This window comes from Moschus berezovskii, chromosome 8 (genome assembly GCF_049115385.1).
Source record: "Moschus berezovskii isolate FMDL1 chromosome 8, NW_MosBer_1.0, whole genome shotgun sequence".
In the NCBI taxonomy this organism is placed as follows: Eukaryota; Metazoa; Chordata; class Mammalia; order Artiodactyla; family Moschidae; genus Moschus; species Moschus berezovskii.
The window spans coordinates 96,625,619-96,642,795 of NC_142467.1; the positions used below are offsets into that span (position 1 = coordinate 96,625,619).

General features: G+C 48.0%; 1 protein-coding gene across 1 annotated transcript; it reads left to right on the plus strand.

The window, feature by feature from the left end:
* Positions 1-9,920: 9,920 nt before the first annotated feature.
* On the plus strand, positions 9,921-13,306 carry CLEC4G (C-type lectin domain family 4 member G). Its single transcript, XM_055430024.2, has 9 exons — positions 9,921-9,985; positions 10,536-10,637; positions 10,928-10,981; positions 11,168-11,230; positions 11,382-11,486; positions 11,815-11,904; positions 12,106-12,254; positions 12,376-12,491; positions 12,754-13,306. Exons 1-9 carry the CDS (start codon positions 9,931-9,933, stop codon positions 12,890-12,892), a joined length of 873 nt encoding a protein of 290 aa, XP_055285999.1. The 5' UTR covers positions 9,921-9,930; the 3' UTR covers positions 12,893-13,306.
* Positions 13,307-17,177: the final 3,871 nt, after the last annotated feature.

Genomic DNA, 17,177 nt, shown 5'->3' on the forward strand with positions numbered 1-17,177 from the left:
AACTTTTATACATATTAACTCATAAGCTCATAACAGTCTGAAGAAGTAGAAATTATTAATTTTACTCTCCCATTTTATAGATGGGGAACTGAGTCATAAGAAGACTCATTGATTGTTTTAAGATTGTATTGGTTTGGCCAAAAGATTCATTCATTTTCTTCCATAAGATGGCTCTAGTGGTTCTTCAGTTCAGTTCAGTTGCTCAGTCATGTCCGACTCTTTGCGACCCCATGAATCACAGCACGCCAGGCCTCCCTGTCCATCACCAACTCCCAGAGTTCACTCAAACTCATGTCCATCGAGTCGGTGATGCCATCCAGCCATCTCATTCTCTGTCGTCTCTGTCTCCTCCCGCCCCCAATCCCTCCCAGCATCAGACTCTTTTCCAGTGAGTCAACTTGTCGCATGAGGTGGCCAAAGTATTGGAGTTTCAGCTTTAGCATCAGTCCTTCCAATGAACACCCAGGATTGATCTCCTTTACGATGGACTGGCTGGATCTCCTTGCAGTCCAAGGGACTCTCAAGAGTCTTCTCCAGCACCACTGTTCAAAAGCATCAATTCTTCGGCAATCAGCTTTCTGCACAGTACAACTCTCACATCCATACATGACCACGGGAAAAACCATAGCCTTGACTAGACGGACCTTGGTTGGCGAAGTAATGTCTCTGCTTTATAATATGCTATCTAGGTTGGTCATAACTTTCCTTCCAAGGAGTAAGTGTCTTTTAATTTCATGGCTGCAATCAGCATCTGCAGTGATTTTGGAGCTCCCCAAAATAAAGTCTGACACTGTTTCCACTATTTCCCCATCTATTTCCCATGAAGTGATGGGACCAGATGCCATGATCTTTGTTTTCTGAATGTTGAGCTTCAAGCCAACCTTTTCACTCTCCTCTTTCATTTTCATCAAGAGGCCTTTGAGTTCCTCTTCACTTTCTGCCATAAGGGTGGTGTCATCTGCATATCTGAGATTATTGATATTTCTCCTGGCAATCTTGATTCCAGCTTGTGCTTCTTCCAGCCCAGCGTTCCTCATGATGTACTCTGCATAGAAGTTAAATAAGCAGGGTGACAATATACAACCTTGACGTACTCCTTTTCCTATTTGGAACCAGTCTGTTGTTCCATGTCCAGTTCTAACTGTTGCTTCCTGACCTGCATACAGGTTTCTCAAGAGGTGTCTTTAACTTCATTTGAAACAATTTTGTTAGATTGTATTGTGACAGCTGTCATATCAGCATGTATTTTAAAAAACTTATCAAAATTGGTGAATTTTTGTGTGGCCAATTTATATTGAAGGTGGAAGGAAAGAAAGCAACATTTTTAGCGTACTATGCTTTATTATTTCAAGAAAGGTAAAAAGGCAACTCTTTTAGCCAACTCATTGGAAAAAACCTTGATGCTGGGAAAGATTAAGGGCACGAGGAGAAGGGGGCAACAGAGGATTAGATAGTTGGATAGCATCACTGACTCAAAGACATGAGTTTGAGCAAACTGCAGGAGACAGTGAAGGACAGGGAAGCCTGGTGTGCTTCAGTCCATGGAGTTGCAAAGAGTTGGACATGACTTAGTGACTGAATAACAACAAAAAACATAACTGAAATGCAAGAGATTTATGCAGTGTATGGAGAAGGTGCTGTGTCAACAGTGGTCTGCGAAGTTTTGTGCTGGAGATTTCTTGCTGAACATTGTTCCATAGTCAGGTAGATCAGTTGAAATTGATATCAATCAAATCAATACATTCCTTGAGAATAATCAATGTTATACCACATGAGAGATAGCCAATATACTCAAAGTATTCAAGTTAAGTGTTGAAAATCATTCTCACCAGCTTGGTTATGTTAATCACTTTGATGTTTGGGTTCCAAGTAAGTTAACGGGCAAAAACTTTCTTTACTCTATTTCCACATGCAATTCTCTGTTCTGTTCTGTTCTGTTCAATCGCTCAGTCGTGTCCGACTCTTTGCGACCCCGTGGACTGTAGCCTACCAGGCTTCTCCATCCATGGGATTCTCCAGGCAAGAATACTGGAGTGGGTTACCATTTCCTTCTCCAGGGGATCTTCCCGACCCAGGGATCGAACACAGGTCTCCTGCATTGGAGGCAGATGCTTTAACCTCTGAGCCACCAGGGAAGCCCCCATGCAATTCTCTACTGAAACGTAAAAAAAAATGTTTCATTGTTTTAAATGACAGTAGAATTTTTTAAAAATATTTATTTATTTTTGACTATGCTGAGTCTTCATTGTGGGACACAGGTTTCTCTTTGCCATGGCTTCTCTTGTGGCAGAGCATGGGCTCTAGGGCTTCAGTACTGGCAGCACGGGGGCTCAATAGTTGTGGTGATTGGGTTTCGTTGCTCCATGACATGTGAGATCTTCCCAGACCAGGGATCGAGCCCATTTCCCCCACATGGGCAAGTGGATTCTTAACCACCGGATGACTAGGGAAGTCTGAAACGATTCCATTTTTCAAACAAATTGTGATAGGTGATGAAAAGTGGATACTGTGTGATAATCAATAATGTGGAATGGAATAGATTTGGGGGCAAGTGAAATGAATTACTATCAATTACAGCAAAGGCCAGTTTTCATCCAAAGAAGGCAAGGATGTGTATATGGTGGGATTGGAAGGGAGTCCTTTCTATGAGCTCCGTTTGGAAAACCAAACAATTAATTCCAACAACTACTTCTCCCAACTGGACTGAAAGCAGCATTCCATGAAAAGCATCAGGAATTAGTCAACAGAAAACCCATAATCTTCCATCAGGATAACACAAGACCACATGTTTCTTTGATGACCAGGCAAAAACTATAAGTGCTTGACCAGGAATTTCTGATTTATCTGCCGTATTCGCCAGACATTGAACCTTCAGATGTCCATTTGGTTCAGTCTTTACAAAACTTTCTTAATGGAAAATTTTCAATTCCCTGGAAGACTGTAAAAAGCACCTGGAATATTTTTTTGCCAAAAAGAGATAAGTTTTGGGAAGATGGAACTATGAAGTTGCCTGAAAAATGGCCGAAGGTAGTGACACAAAATGGTGAATATGTTGTTCAATAAAGTTCTTGGTAAAAATATGAAACTATGTCTTTAAGCTTTACTTTTAAAACCAAAGGAACTTTTTGGCCAACCCAATACATCTCGTAAAGGGTATATTTGGGATTTAAACACAGGAAGTTTGACTCAACTAGTAAATAACACCATGTCTTTAAACCAAAAATAGTAGAAAGAACAAAACAGAACCTATTTTTTAGAATCAGACGAGCCCATGGGGTATATCTAAGGTAAGGCTGGAATGGATATAAAGGTACAACAAAAATAGAACAGCAATTAAAATAACTTTTTAAAACCCCACTGCTGTGTGTGCTTATATGGTAATATACTGAAAGATCTGGGGAACACAGTTTCTTAAGGAATTATGACCCAAATAAAAGTTGAATTTCTGAAAATGTAGTTTAGGGACTTTCCTGGTGGTCCAGTGGTTAAGAATCCGCCTCCCAAGGCAGGGGACTTCTGTTTGATCTCTAGTCCGGCAAGTAAGGTCCCACATGCCCAGGAGCAACTGCTGAGCCCTCACTCCACAACTAGAGAGTCTGTGCGCTGCAATAAGAGATCCCACATGACGCAATGAAGATCCATATGCCACAACTAAGAACAGACACAGCCAAACAAATAATAAACAGATAAAAAATTTTTAAAATAATTTAAAAAATTTTAAAGCCAAATAAATAATAAACAATAGATCAAAATAGCTTAATTTATTAATCATTCTTTTGTCTTCTCTATATTTTGACTAAGAAATCCTTTCTACCTGGATATTTCCCCCAACGTTTTGCTTTTCAAATATTTAGATGTAGATCCAACTGAGCTGGGGTTGGCTGTCTTATTTGCCATGACTTGGCCTTCCACAGGGCATGGTACACGGTAGGCACTCAAGAAATATTTGTTAAAGGAATTTAGGAGAGGCCAGAGTAGTCAGTCGTTAAATATCTATTCAAAGAGTTTGAGTGAAGCTTAAGATAATGAGTTCCTGGCATGGTGAATATCGGTCTGCACCTCAGCCCACACGTCCCTTGGTGAGAGTGAGTGCAAAGAGACAGCTTTGGCTTCTGGGTACCTGGATCCAGAAGGCTGCCTATCTCGTTGGTCAACCTATAGAGACCGGTCTTCAATAGCGCCACTGCCTGGTTTGGAAAGGAACTGCAAAAGTGGGCTGAAAAAGTCCGTCTCCATTTGGGGTGGAAGCCTTTCTGCTCAGTCTCCTCCCCTTTGGTTTTTAGGGTCACTAAAGATTCTTGGACAACTCAAGAGAGAGAAGGGAAAAATCTGAGCTTGCGAATTAGGAAAGTAGGAGAGAAAGTCATTGATTAGAAAATGAAATGAGTTTATGGAACATTTTGTTCTAGTAACATAGTAATTGGAATTCTTAGTTTCACGTGTGACTTCTATGAGGGCAGAAATTGCAGCTGCTCCTTTTTGACATCTACAGCTCCTCAGACTGGGTCTGGCACTTAGGAGGTGTTAAATGAATGTTTGTTAAATAAATTAGAGTAAATATTGAAGATTTTGCACCTGCTATTCCCTTTGGTTGAAATGTGCTTCATCCGATATGTTGAGCCTATTCCCTTGTTTCTTTTGGATCTGTGCTTAAATGTTGCCCCTGCCTTTCTTCCTTCTTTCCTCGAGTCCTCCCTCCCTCCCTAACTCTTTCCTCTCTCTCTCTTTCTAGCTTAATTGAAATATTGTTCACATACCATACAATTCACTCTTGCGATGCAATGGCTTTTATTATATTCACACAATCGTGCATCCATCGTCATAACCAATGTAAGAACTTTTCATAATCCCTAAAATTAAGGGTGATGTAACCATCACCCTCCACTTTCCCCCCAGTCACTCCTAGCCTTTGTTGTTGTTTAGTTGCTAAGTCATGTCCGACTCTTTCCAACCCTATGGACTATAGCACACCAGGCTCCTCTGTCCATGGGATTTCCCAGGCAAGAATACTGGAATGGGTTGCCATTTCATTTGTCAGGAGGTCTTCCCAACCCAGCGATTGAACCTGAGCCTCCTGCATTGACAGGTGCATTCTTTACCACTGAACCACCTGGGAAGCCCCACTCCTAGCCTTAGGCAATTGCCAATCTATTTTTTGCCTCCACAGAATTGCCTATTCTGGATATTTCTTACACGTGGAGTCATATATGGTCTTTTATACTGGCTTCTTTCATTTAGCATAATGGTTTTGAACATTGTTTTGAACATAATGTTTTGAATGTTTCACCCACATCATAGCATGTATTAAGATTTCATTCTTTTTATGGCTGTGACATTTCATTGTTTAAATGTACCCCACTGTGTTTATTCACTTATCAGTTGGTGGACAGTTGGCTTAGTTCCACTTTTTGGTTACTATGAGTCATGCTGCTGTGATCATTCATGTGAAACTTTTTATGTGGATGTATGTTTTCATTTTTCTTGGAAACTGCTGGGTCACACGATAACACTATGTTAGCCTGAGGTAAGAACTGTAAAAAAAACTTTCCAAAGAAATGTTGCATTTTCGGAAGACCCCTTCCTGACTGTCCTAAAACAGCTACCCCAAATCACTTCCTGCTTACCCTGTTTCATTTTCCCTTCATTCCTTGGTGAAATAGTATAGAATAGTGTATATACTTCCTGCCATATACACATGGCACATATTCATTTGCTGTCTATGCAAGATAAATCACCCTACTTCTTGGGTCTTAAACCTGATTTGTTATTTTTCAGGACTCCAGGGGTTTACCGGGTGACTCCTTTCCTGGTCTTGCCTAGAATCAGTTGGGTTGTTGCACTGGGGTGACAGTTGGACTGGCTGGACGAGCCAAGAGGATTTTTCTTGCTGGAGGCCACGGGGACCGCCTTCTCCTCCACGCGGCCTCTCATCCTCACCCAGCGAAGTCAGGCTCTCTAACCCGGAGACCCGCAGCTCGCCAGGAGCACGTGGGTGGAAGCCGCGAAACACACAGGCGCCCCCGGACTCTGAGTTCACATGGCAGTGCTTCTGCACATCCATTGGTCAAAGCAAGTCACGGCGGGTGTTCTAGATTCTGAGAGGAAATTGATTCCACTTGAGGGGAGGAGTAGCAAAGTCACAATGCAGGGTTTCATGTAGGAAAGGGGTAAGATTTGGGCCGGATGTTTCAGTCTTGCACGGTAACTAAGAGAATTGGCTGTGTGGCAGGAGGAACATGGCTTTGGATTAGGGCACAGACACGTTTTGGCTAAATCCTGGGTGAACTTCCTTTCCTGTCTGAATTTGCGATTCCTTCCTGTGAAGTAGAAGAAATCCAGTTTTGTTTTTTTTAATTCACTTGCTTTTGGCTGTGCTGGGTCTTCTTTGCTGGGTGTGCTTTCTCTAGCTGGGACAAGTGGGGCTGGCTCTCTCCTTGCAGAGCATGGACTCAATAGTGGTGGCGCACTGGCCTAGTAGTTGTGTAGCATGTGGGATCTTCCCAGACCAGGACTTGAACTCGTGTCTCCTGGGTTGGCAGGTGGACTCCTTACCACTTGAGCCATCACAGAAGACCCAGCAATCCAGTTTTATCATCACTCTGATAATCCTCCTTTTAGTTATCACCAAGAATGCTTTCAAATTGTGGTGCTGGAGAAGACTTTTGCAGGGTCCCTTGGGCTGTTTAAGAAGATCAAACCAGTCAGTGCATTCAATCAACCCTGAATATTTATTGAAAGGACTGATGCTGAAGCTGAAACTCTGATACTTTGGCCACCTGATACAAAGAGCTGACTCTTTGGAAAAGACTTTGATGCTGGAAGAGATTGAAGGCAAACGGCAAAGGGCGCAGCAGACGCTGAGATGGTTAGGTAGCATCACCGACTCAATGGACATGAATTTGAGCAAACTCTGGGGCATAATGGGGAACAGAGGGGCCTGGTGGGCTGCAGTTCATGGGGCCTCAGAGTTGGATACGACAGAGCCACTGCACAACAAAAACAAGAAAACAGGTTAAAATCAACATTTCTAAGACCCTTTCTCTCCCTGAACATGGATAATCCATTTAACTAGAGTTTTCAGTTGGTCTTGGATGGCCAGTCATAGAAAGATTATAATAACAATATCAACAGCAAAAATAAAAGCAGCTACCTCTTATGGAACCCTGCCAGGCTGAACGTGTTACTCTGCAGGTCTCTTGAAACAGCCACGGAGTCTTTGGGTCACCCCAGAAGCAGAGCCTAAGGATTAGAGGACTTGTAGTTTACCTGGGAGGTGGTTCTAGAAGCCCCTGGAGGAATGTGAGGATAGGAGAGGGAAGGGAAAATGGATGTGCTCGGGTGCAGGTACTGCTGTGGGCACCTGGGGCTGAGTCTCACTGGGGACCTTTGGGAGTTGGTGCAGAACACATGACTCTAGGTTACACTAATGAGTATCTTCCTTAAAAAAATAACTTCTCTTTTCATTTTATCTGATCATGTAATTCTCTCTCATTCCTGCCTGGGACAAGGTGAGAGAATAGGAATGAAATAACAATTTTAAACACAAGGTGGATAAGGTTTGTTATTTCTGAGGGTTGTTGGGAGGATGTGAGAAGGTAGAGTATGTAACTGCAACTGTAAGGGGGGGCTAAAATGCAAGAAGTGCTCCTTACCAAAAAAAAAATTTTTTTTTTTTTCTTTTCAGCGAGGCCCACCCAGGCCACCTTACTTGCTGGTCAGTGCTCCAGCCTGGCACTCGGGGGCTCCTTGTCCAACTTGATTGGTCTTCCTTTTCTTTTGTAGCACTTGTGACTTTTTTGTTGTTTCTTTTATATTTTAACTACTTTTTTTATTTTATAGAGGAGTACAGTTGATTCACAATGTTGTGTTAGTTTCAAACTTACCGAAAAGTGATTAAGGTATACATGTACATAAATCTATTCTTTCACAAATTCTTTCCCCAGTTAGGTCGTTACAGAGTTCCCTGTGGTGCACAGTAGGTCTTGTTGGTTAACCATTTTAAATATAGCAGTGTGTAAATAATCGCAAATTCCCTAACTATCCCTTCCCCCACCCTTCCTTTCTGGTAACCATAAGCTTGTTCTTTAAGACTATGAAGCCTGTTCCTGTTTTGTAAATAAGTTCAGTGTGCTTGTGACTTTTAAAAAAGTGTTTTAAAAAAAATGTATTTATTTATTTATTTTTGGCTGCGCTGGGTCTTCGTTGCTGCAGGGGCTTTTCCCTCGTTGAAGCGAGTGGTGGTAACTCTCTAGTTGCTGTGTGCAGGCTTCTCATTGCAGTGGCTTCTCTTGTTGCCTAGGCTCTGGGTTCTAGCTCTAGGCTGTGCGGACTTCAGTAGTTGCAGCGTTCGGGCTCAGTAGTTGTGGCACACGGGTTTCATTACTCCTTGGCATGTGGAATCTTCCTGAACCAGGGGTCAAACCCAGGTCTCCTGCATTGGCTGGTGGATTCCCATCCACTGTACCACCAGGGAAGTCCTACTTGTGCCTTTTGAAAACACAATGTTAGAGTCCTTACCGTCAGCATATGAACATTGGGGGCCAATCAGCCTTTGCTGTGGGGGCCTGTCCTGTGCATTGTAGGATGTCGAGCCCCGTCTTTGGCCTCCATTCACGAGATACCAGGAGCACCCCCACCGACTGACCCCAACCACAAATGTCCCTGACATTGGTCCATATCAGTGGTGGGGGGACTAGAGCCACTATGCTATTCAGCTTATCTTTTGATTATGTTCCTTGTTGGCTGTTCCCACAACCTGAAAGTGAAAAGTGAAAGTCGCTCAGTTGTGTCCAACTCTTTGAGACCCCATGGACTGTCCATGGATTTCTCCAGGCCAGAATACTGGAGTGGGTAGCCTTTCCCTTCTCCAGGGGATCTTCCCAACCCAGGAACTGAACCCAGGTCTCCCGAATTGCAGGTGGATTCTTTACCAACTGAGCCATCAGGGAAGCTCCTACTGGAATGTTAACTCCAGGGAAAAGGAATTTGCTTCTTTGGGGCATTGACATGGCTTCAGTTCCTTGGCACGTGGTAGGTGTCCAATGTTAGTTGAAAGAATGAATGACATTTGGAGGGTTTTGTGCCTGGGGATGGTGTCAAGGCTTGCCACATATTACTTCATTTCTTTATCACAGCATTCCTTGGAGGGAGGTCTTGTCATTGTCCCCCTTTACACAGAGGAGAAAAAGAGGCTTCCAGAAGTTGCATATGGATACCCTATGCATACACACCCAATTGTAGAGTCCAGAAGCTTAGCTGACTGCCCCTCAACAATCGGCAATGTTCTCCCTTCTGGCCAAAGAGGACTGAATGAAGCTCAGGTCAGAGGCAACTTCTAGCTGGCACCTGCAGCAGAGCTCAAAAGGGGTGAGCAGCTGGCACCGGGTGGGGTGGGGGGTGGGGGTAGAGTGGGGGGCACACCTGAAGGGGCTTTCTCAGGGACCAGAAGGGAGCGGCCTTGAACTTGACTGGGTTCAACCTCGCTCTGAAGGAAGATTGGTGCCAGACCTATAGGAGATGCAGACGGGGCTGGAAAGCGAAGCCCTAGCACACTCTGGGGAGTGTGACTGGAGTGTGTATGTGGTGATGGTCCAGCCGGGATGAGCAGCCTGGAGATGCTGCTGCTGCAACCAGGCCCTGGAGGCCGGATTGGCACACACGCAAACACACACGTGCACACACACTTCACTCCCCACCCCTCCCTCCCCACTTTTGCTACCCCCCCCAACTCCCCACTTCCCCTCCCCACCCCTCCCTTACTCCAGCCTGGCCCAGCCCAGCCCAGCAAGGGTCCATCTCTGTGATTGGTCCGTGGTTCTCAGTACCAGGAATTGAGACCAGGAAGATGGGAAGGAAGGAAGAGGGTGGGTACGGTGGGGGAGGGATGGGACTACTTTTGTATCTACTCCCAGAGCTAGGCATCTGCTCACCATGGACACTGCTGGGTACAGCAAGTGGGACGGCAGGCAGGAAGAGGTCCCTGGAGGTATGAGCAATGGGGCTGCCTCAGAGGTCCCCTTGGGTCCCTCTCTGGCCAGTGGTTTAGGGTTTGATGGGGAAGGGAGGGGCTTCCTAGGTGGCAGTAGTGGTAAAGAACCCCCCTGCCAATGCAGGAGACGCAAGAGACACGGGTTCATTCCATCCCTAGGTTGGGAAGATTCCCCGGAGGAGGGCATGGCAACCCACTCCAGTATTCTTGTCTGGACAGAGGAGCCTGGCAGGCTACCATCCATAGGGTTGCAAAGAGTCAGACAAGAGTGAAGCGATTTGGCACACACGCACGCATACATGGGGGAAGGGAGAGGATCAGTCACAAGAGAGCTTATGTAGTGGGTGCAGGAAAGACACCACCGATCCTAGAGTCAGCTGGACCTGGTTTCAAATTCCAACTCTGCCGCTTAGAGGCTGTGTGACCACAGGCAAGTTACTGCACCTCTCTGAATCTGTTACCTGGGAGAAACCCAAGTGACTGGGGCTCAGTCCTCGGAGACCAAGGATCCAGGGAGGAGCTCAGGAGTCCGTCTGTGTTATCCCAGGGCACTCGGGGCGCTGGGGACAGAGACCGCTCTTCCTGGTCTTGGCTCTCGTGGTCATCACAGTCCTGTGGACCCTCATTCTCAGCGTCCTGTTTTCCAAGGGTGAGTGACTGGATGATGGGAGATGGCGTGTGCACCGCCCCCCGCCAGAGAACATAGACGTTTTCTGCGCCCCAGGGCACACTAGCCAGATCCGGAACCCCTGCCTGGGTCTGAGTGCGCGCACCCACGTGCGCGAGCCCGTGCGCCCGTGCGCCGTGCCTGTCCTCTGTCGGTGTGCGCGCATCCCGTGCGCTGCACGTCTGTCCGCCCCCTTCTGTGCACCCCATGACGCGGGTCCCCGCACTCCCAGGGGCCGAGGGGAGAGTTTTCGAGTCCCCTTCTCTCCGCAGCGTCCACCGAGCGCAGGGCGCTGTTTGGCCACCAAGACCTGCTGAGTACAAACGGTACGGAGGGAACAGAGGCTCTTGCCAGAATCCGGGGGCAGAAGGGTCTCGGACCCCGGTGTCGGAGTAGTGGGCGGGAGCGCGGGGATCCCACGGTCCGCGGGGCTGGCCCTGGAGTTGGGTGCGGTCCTGGAAGTCCCCGACGGTGACCTGGCGTGTGTGCGGGCGGGCGTGGAATCGTTCCAGCTTCCAAACAGACGGCGGTGCTGGGTATCTTGAAGGAGGAGGTCCGAGGGTGCAATAGCTGCTGTGAGTGAGACGGTGGTGGCGGGCGGGGGGCGAGGGGTCGGGACTTGGGGCCGGGATTGGAGGAGGCGAGTGGGAGCGGGGCTTGCGGCGCGTAGGGGCTGGGCGAGCTGACCTCAGGTGTCCCGCTCCCATCACCTCACCCCCTCCCCAGGCCTGGGGACGCAGGCACAGCTGCAGACAGTCAGCAACGAGCTTGGAGAGGCAAGGTCGAAGTTGTTGCAGCAGGAGAGTGCCCTAAAAGAACTGAGCGAGCGCGGTGAGGGCGGAACCATCCCTGACCCCTCACCCCGGCTGTTACCCGAAACTTGATTCACTCTGGACCCTTCTGTGACCCCCCCACACACCTATCCTGTGATCTGGACCATTGACCCAAATCGTGTCCCTCATCCTGACCCTGACCTGTGGACTCTAACCTTAACTGCAAGTCCTAACCCCAACCACAACAGGCACCCTACCCAGCTCTAACAGTTTTGACAGTAATGTCATTCGTCACCTTGGCACTGACCACGGACGTGGACGCTGACCTTAACTAATTATGATCTTACCCTTGATCCTGACCCTAGCTATAATCTTCTCCCTCTTAGTGACCCAGAGCCTGGCTGAAGCCGGTAGGGACCGTGAGAACATTCGCACTGAGCTCTTCCGAGCACTGGAGCAAGTTCGGCTTGGGAACAGTGAGCAAGTGGGGAAGGCGGCGAGGGGAGACGATCAGTGGACCCTGCCCGGGGTTCCCTGATCCGCCTGGCCCCGCCCTTTTACCTTGGCCTGGTCTCGGTGGTTCCAACCCTGGCCCAGGGTGGTGGGGTGTTGTCCAACATCCCCCTCTCCAATCCACTTGGGAGCAAATCACCTCTTTGACCCTCGCCACCCTGCAGGCTCCTGCAAGGAGTGCCCCGAGTCGTGGCTGCCGTTCCAGGGTTCCTGTTACTTCTTCTCCACGCTGCGGGCCACGTGGGTGGAGGCACAGCAGCACTGCGAGCGCTCCGGCGCGCACCTGGTGATAGTCGGAGGCCTGGAAGAGCAGGTGCGAAGCCGCGGCTGCCTGCGGGCGGGGGAGGGCTGAGTTTACCCGAGGGGGCGTGGCCCGGGGTGGTAGCGGGCGGGGCAGGGCGGACGCCGCCGGCTCAGCTTTCCCCACTGCCCAGGGTTTCCTGAGTCGGAATACGCGTGGCCGCGGTTATTGGCTGGGCCTCAGGGCCGTGCGCAAGGTGCGCAGGATCCAGGGCTACCAGTGGGTGGACGGAGTCGCGCTCAGCTTCAGGTGAGAGAAGGGACCTGGGAGGCTGACCGTTCGGATCCTAGGGGAAGTGCTTCGGCCAGGCCATAGGGTCTCCTTAGGGCTGGGCGGGCCAGGCCCCAGGAACTGACTAGGGTTAAATTCTGGGCTGAGAAAGTTATACACCAAGGTGCATACTTAGGTTGATTCTCAGGATGTGAGGGTTAGACCCAAGTAATAAACAGGCTAGAACTCGGAAAGGCCTAGCTTTTCAGCAAACCCCCTCTCCCCTGCCAAACCACTGCAGCCACTGGAATCGGGGCGAGCCCAACGACTCTATGGGGCGCGAGGATTGTATCATGATGCTCCGCACGGGGATGTGGAACGACGCGCCGTGTGACAACGAGAACGACAACTGGATCTGTGAGAAGAGGCTCAGCTGCTGACCTTGCCCCTGGCCCAGAGCCGCGCCCACTGACACTTGTCCAATCGCCTGAGCCGCTCACCTTCCTGGCTCCGCCCACCACCGTGAATCCCTTCCTCCCCCCGCCCCAACTCTAGCAATAACCATGGCGCCACCCACAGCCCAAGCCAGTAACTGCACGGGGAGACTCGCTCCAACCTCGCTGCAACCCCTCACCCGTGGACCTCACCAAGTCTGCTTCCGCTCCAAAATCTGAGTTCCTTGGACCCGTGATCTGACCGCCATCGCCCTCCCTAACCAAGGCCCGGCAACTCAGGGATGGAGCTGTTTGATTTATTTGTATTTTTACCCCAGGTGAGCTGCCTCAAAGATAGGGGATTTTGTGAACCTTCTTGGCAGCCCTAGGGAGCATCAATAAATGAGAAAATGAATCTTGGCTCCTGCCTCTGATCAAAGCTTTATCTCAGAGACTCATGTAATTCATGCCCATGTGCATGCTTGTGTGTCCGACTCTTTCCCACTTCATGAACTGTGGCCCGCCAGGTTCCTCTGTCATGGGATTTCCCAGGCAAAAATACTGGAATGGGTTGCCATTTCCTTCTTCAGGGAATCTTCCCGACCCAGGGATTGAACCCACATCTCCTGTGTCTCCTGCATTGGCAGGCAGATTCTTTGCCACTAGAGCCACCCGGGAAGCCTCCAGGGGCGATGACTCCCCCCCACCCACCACAAACCCAGTGTGTAAGCTGCATTGGGCCAGAGGGGTTGTAGAGCCCTGGGGACACAGGAATGAGTCAGACCCTGTCCCTATGCCCTGGGACAATGTGACCAGTGACTAGATTGAGGAATGCATGGAGGAGTCTCCTGTGTCCCCAGAAGAGGGACTCTGCTGAGATGCTGCAGTGCTGGCCCAGTTCCCTGAGGAGACTGTCACCCTGTTGAGATTACAGGTAGCCTGACACAGGGCCCTGACACAGAGCTGGGAGAGGGGGCAGCTCGGATCTAATGAGCAGACTCCTTCTGTCTCGGGCACCCAAGGTCCTGTGGGGAGTTCAGGAAATACATCCTGAAAAGATGGACTTTGGAAGAACAATGGGATTTCAACTCTGGCAATGGAGCTGGGAAGGGAGGGCTTTGCAGACAGAGGGTGTTGGCAAGTAGAGGGTGTTGCTGAACCCATTTCGGGGTGGGGGGAATGTGAGGAGCACACAGCCTGAATTTATTAACTGGGGACTTTTGATCTAAATTTACCCAGCATTCCCATCCTGGGGACCTGGACCAACTGTGCAACCGAGGTGAGTGACAGGCTAGCACCATTTAGTTCAGTGCAAAGCTGAATCCAGAACCAAGCTGCCCAGCCCTGAGAGCATCCACTGAACAGGAAGAGGAGGGATCAGCACCGAAATTCCCTGACCAGGCAGAATCTTTCAGTGTTGTAACCAGGAAACCCCCAAACTGTCTCTGAATCCTCTAAACTGCAGCCCAGAGCAAGGCACTGACATTGCCCAGGAGCTGTCTGAACTTCTGGACAGATATCGTACCTAGCGGACTGTTGGTCAGACTGACGCATTTCTGGATAGTCAGCTAGGGCGAGTGTATGAGCTTCCTACTGCTGCTGTGACAAATGTCCACCAGCTTGGTGGCTTGAAACAATATAAAGCTATTCTACACTTGTGGAGGTCAAAATTAGTTTCACTGGGATGAAATCAAGGTCACCAGGATCAGGGTCCGTCCAGAAACTCCATATGACCCAGCAATTTCACTTCTGGGTAGATATTCAAAGGAATTGAAAGTGGGTTCTTTAAAAAAATTTTGGCTGGGCTAGGTCTTAGCTGTTGCACACAGACTTTCTCTAGTTATGGTGCATAGGCTTCTTATCATGGTGGCTTCTCTTGTTGCAGAGAACAGGTTCTAGGGCTCACAAATTTCAGTAGTTGTGGTGCAAGGGCTCAAATGCTCCACAGCATGTAGAATCTTCCCAGACCAGGGCTTGAACCCATGTCTCCTGTATTGGCAGGCAGATTCTTAACCACTGAACCACGAGCAAAGTCCTGAAAGCAGGGTCTTTAAAAGATATTTGCATACCCATGTTTAAAGCAGCATTATTCACAATAGCCAACCGGTAGAAGCAACCCAAGTGTGCATCAGTGGATGAATGGATAAACCAAACAAGCTCATCCATACAATGGAATATTATTCAGCCTTGAAAAAGGAAGGAAATTCTGACACATACTATAACAATATGCTGTGTGAAATAAACTACTCACAAAGGACAAATACTGCTACTTAATGGATACAGAGTTTCAGTTTTGCAAGAGAAACAATTCTGAAGATCCTTTACAGAACACTGTGAATATACATTTTTTGTCAGCACTGGAGGTCCTCTAACCACAGAGGCCTAACCACTGGCCCACCAGGGAAATCCCCAGTGTGAACATATTTAACACCCCTGAAGTGTCCACTTAAAAATGGTTAATGTGGTATGATTACAAGGGAAGAAGAAACGTTTGGATGGGAGGTAGCTCTTTTTCATCACAAAATATATTCATCCTACATATAATACATTTCATAAAATTTTATGAAACATTTCATAAAGTTTTTAATAAAAGGCTGAAAAATGCAAAAAATCATGGTTAACATGGTGAATTTTATCTTATGTGTATTTTTCCACGATTTCAAAATTTTTATTTTCACTTTATTATTCATTTATTTTATTTTTGCCAAGCTGCCCACCTTGTAGGATCCTAGTTACCCAATCAGGGATTGAACTCATGCTCCCTGCAATGGAAATGAGAAATCCCAACCACTGGACCACCAGGGAATTACCCCAAATTTTTATTTTAAATGCACTTATTTGCAAGTTAACAAGTTTTGAGAACTGTATACACCTGTGTATCCACCATTGTACTGCAGATATAGAACATGTCCGTCAGCCCCTAAAATTCCTTCTTGTCCCTTCCCAGTCAGTGCTCATCCTCTTCCTTCCCCCAGGCCACCATGACCTGCTTTCCATCAGTATTGACTAGATTTGTCTTTCCTCAAATGCCATATAAACTGAGTCATACAGTGTAGAGTGCTGTAATTTTTTTCTTTTTTAAAAAAATATTTATTTATTTTTGGCTTTAACAGGTCTTAGTTGGGTTTGGTGTTGGGACTCTAGTTGCAGCTCATAGGCGCAGATGCCCTGAAGCATGTGGGGTCTTAGTTCCCTGACCAAGGATTGAACCCGCATCCCCTGCATTGCATGCTAGACTCTTAACTACTGGACCACCAGGGAAATCCCTGAAGTTTGTTTATTTTCATTGCCAGATCATTTACTATTGGCTGGCTGGACTGCCTTCTGTGTATCCAGTCACCTGTTGACAGATGTTTGGCTTGTTTCCAATATGAGACCATGAATGAAGCTGCTATGAACAATCTTTTTATGGATTTAAGCTTTCGCTTCTCTTGGGAAAATACCTGGGAGGGAGTCAGATAGGAGGTGAGGATTAACTTTATAAGAAATTGCCAGTTTTCCAAAGTGGTTGCACCATTTCTGCACCCCCAATGCTCAGCAATGTCTCGAGCCTGCAGTAGCTGGGAGGCGGGTATTTTTTTTAAGATTGATTTATTTGATTTTTGGTTGTGCTGGGTCTTCATTGCTGCACACAGGCTTCTCTAGTTGCGGCAAGCAGGGGCTACTCTTCGTTGAGGTGCTTGGACTTCTCATCACAGACTTCTCATTGCAGAGCACAGGCTTCAGGGTGTGCGGGCTTTAGCACTTGTGGCTCCCAGGCTCTAGAGCACAGGCACAGTAGCTGTGGCGCAGAGGGCCTTAGTTGCCTCGCAGCATGTGGGGGATCTTCTTGAACCAGGCATCAAACCCGTGTCCCCTGCACTTTGCACATGGTTTCTTAACCACTGGACCACCAGGGAAGCCTGTGGATATTTTTGACCCAACAGAGTCTTCAGCAGTTCTAGAATCAGGTGGAGGGGCTTATCTAGAGAAAAGCAGGAGGGCCGGAAGTGAGGGTGGAAACTGAAGCTGATATTGTGGGAAGGCAGGAAGCACGGGTTGACACGTGCCTGATAACACGTGTTTTCACAGGAAGATGAGAGTGGGGGGCTGGGAAGCAGGCAGTAGGGGAGGGAGTCTCTGCTATTTGGAATGGCACTCACCCACTCACCCCGAGACAGATAGAAGGGTGGTTGACTGCACCACAGAGGGAGGTCTGGGGATGACAATACATGGCACTTCAGCAGACCAAGGAGGAGGCTGGTCCCAGAGAGGAGCTGGAGAGAGGAGAGATGATGGAAGAGCAAGTCTC

Coding starts and splice junctions, on each gene's coding strand:
- CLEC4G (XM_055430024.2), top strand. CDS start 9,931: ATGGACACTGCTGGGTACAGCAAGTGGGACGGCAGGCAGGAAGAGGTC. Junction 10,638..10,927: donor CAGCGTCCTGTTTTCCAAGG/GTGAGTGACTGG, acceptor TTCTCTCCGCAG/CGTCCACCGAGCGCAGGGCG. Junction 10,982..11,167: donor AGACCTGCTGAGTACAAACG/GTACGGAGGGAA, acceptor GAATCGTTCCAG/CTTCCAAACAGACGGCGGTG.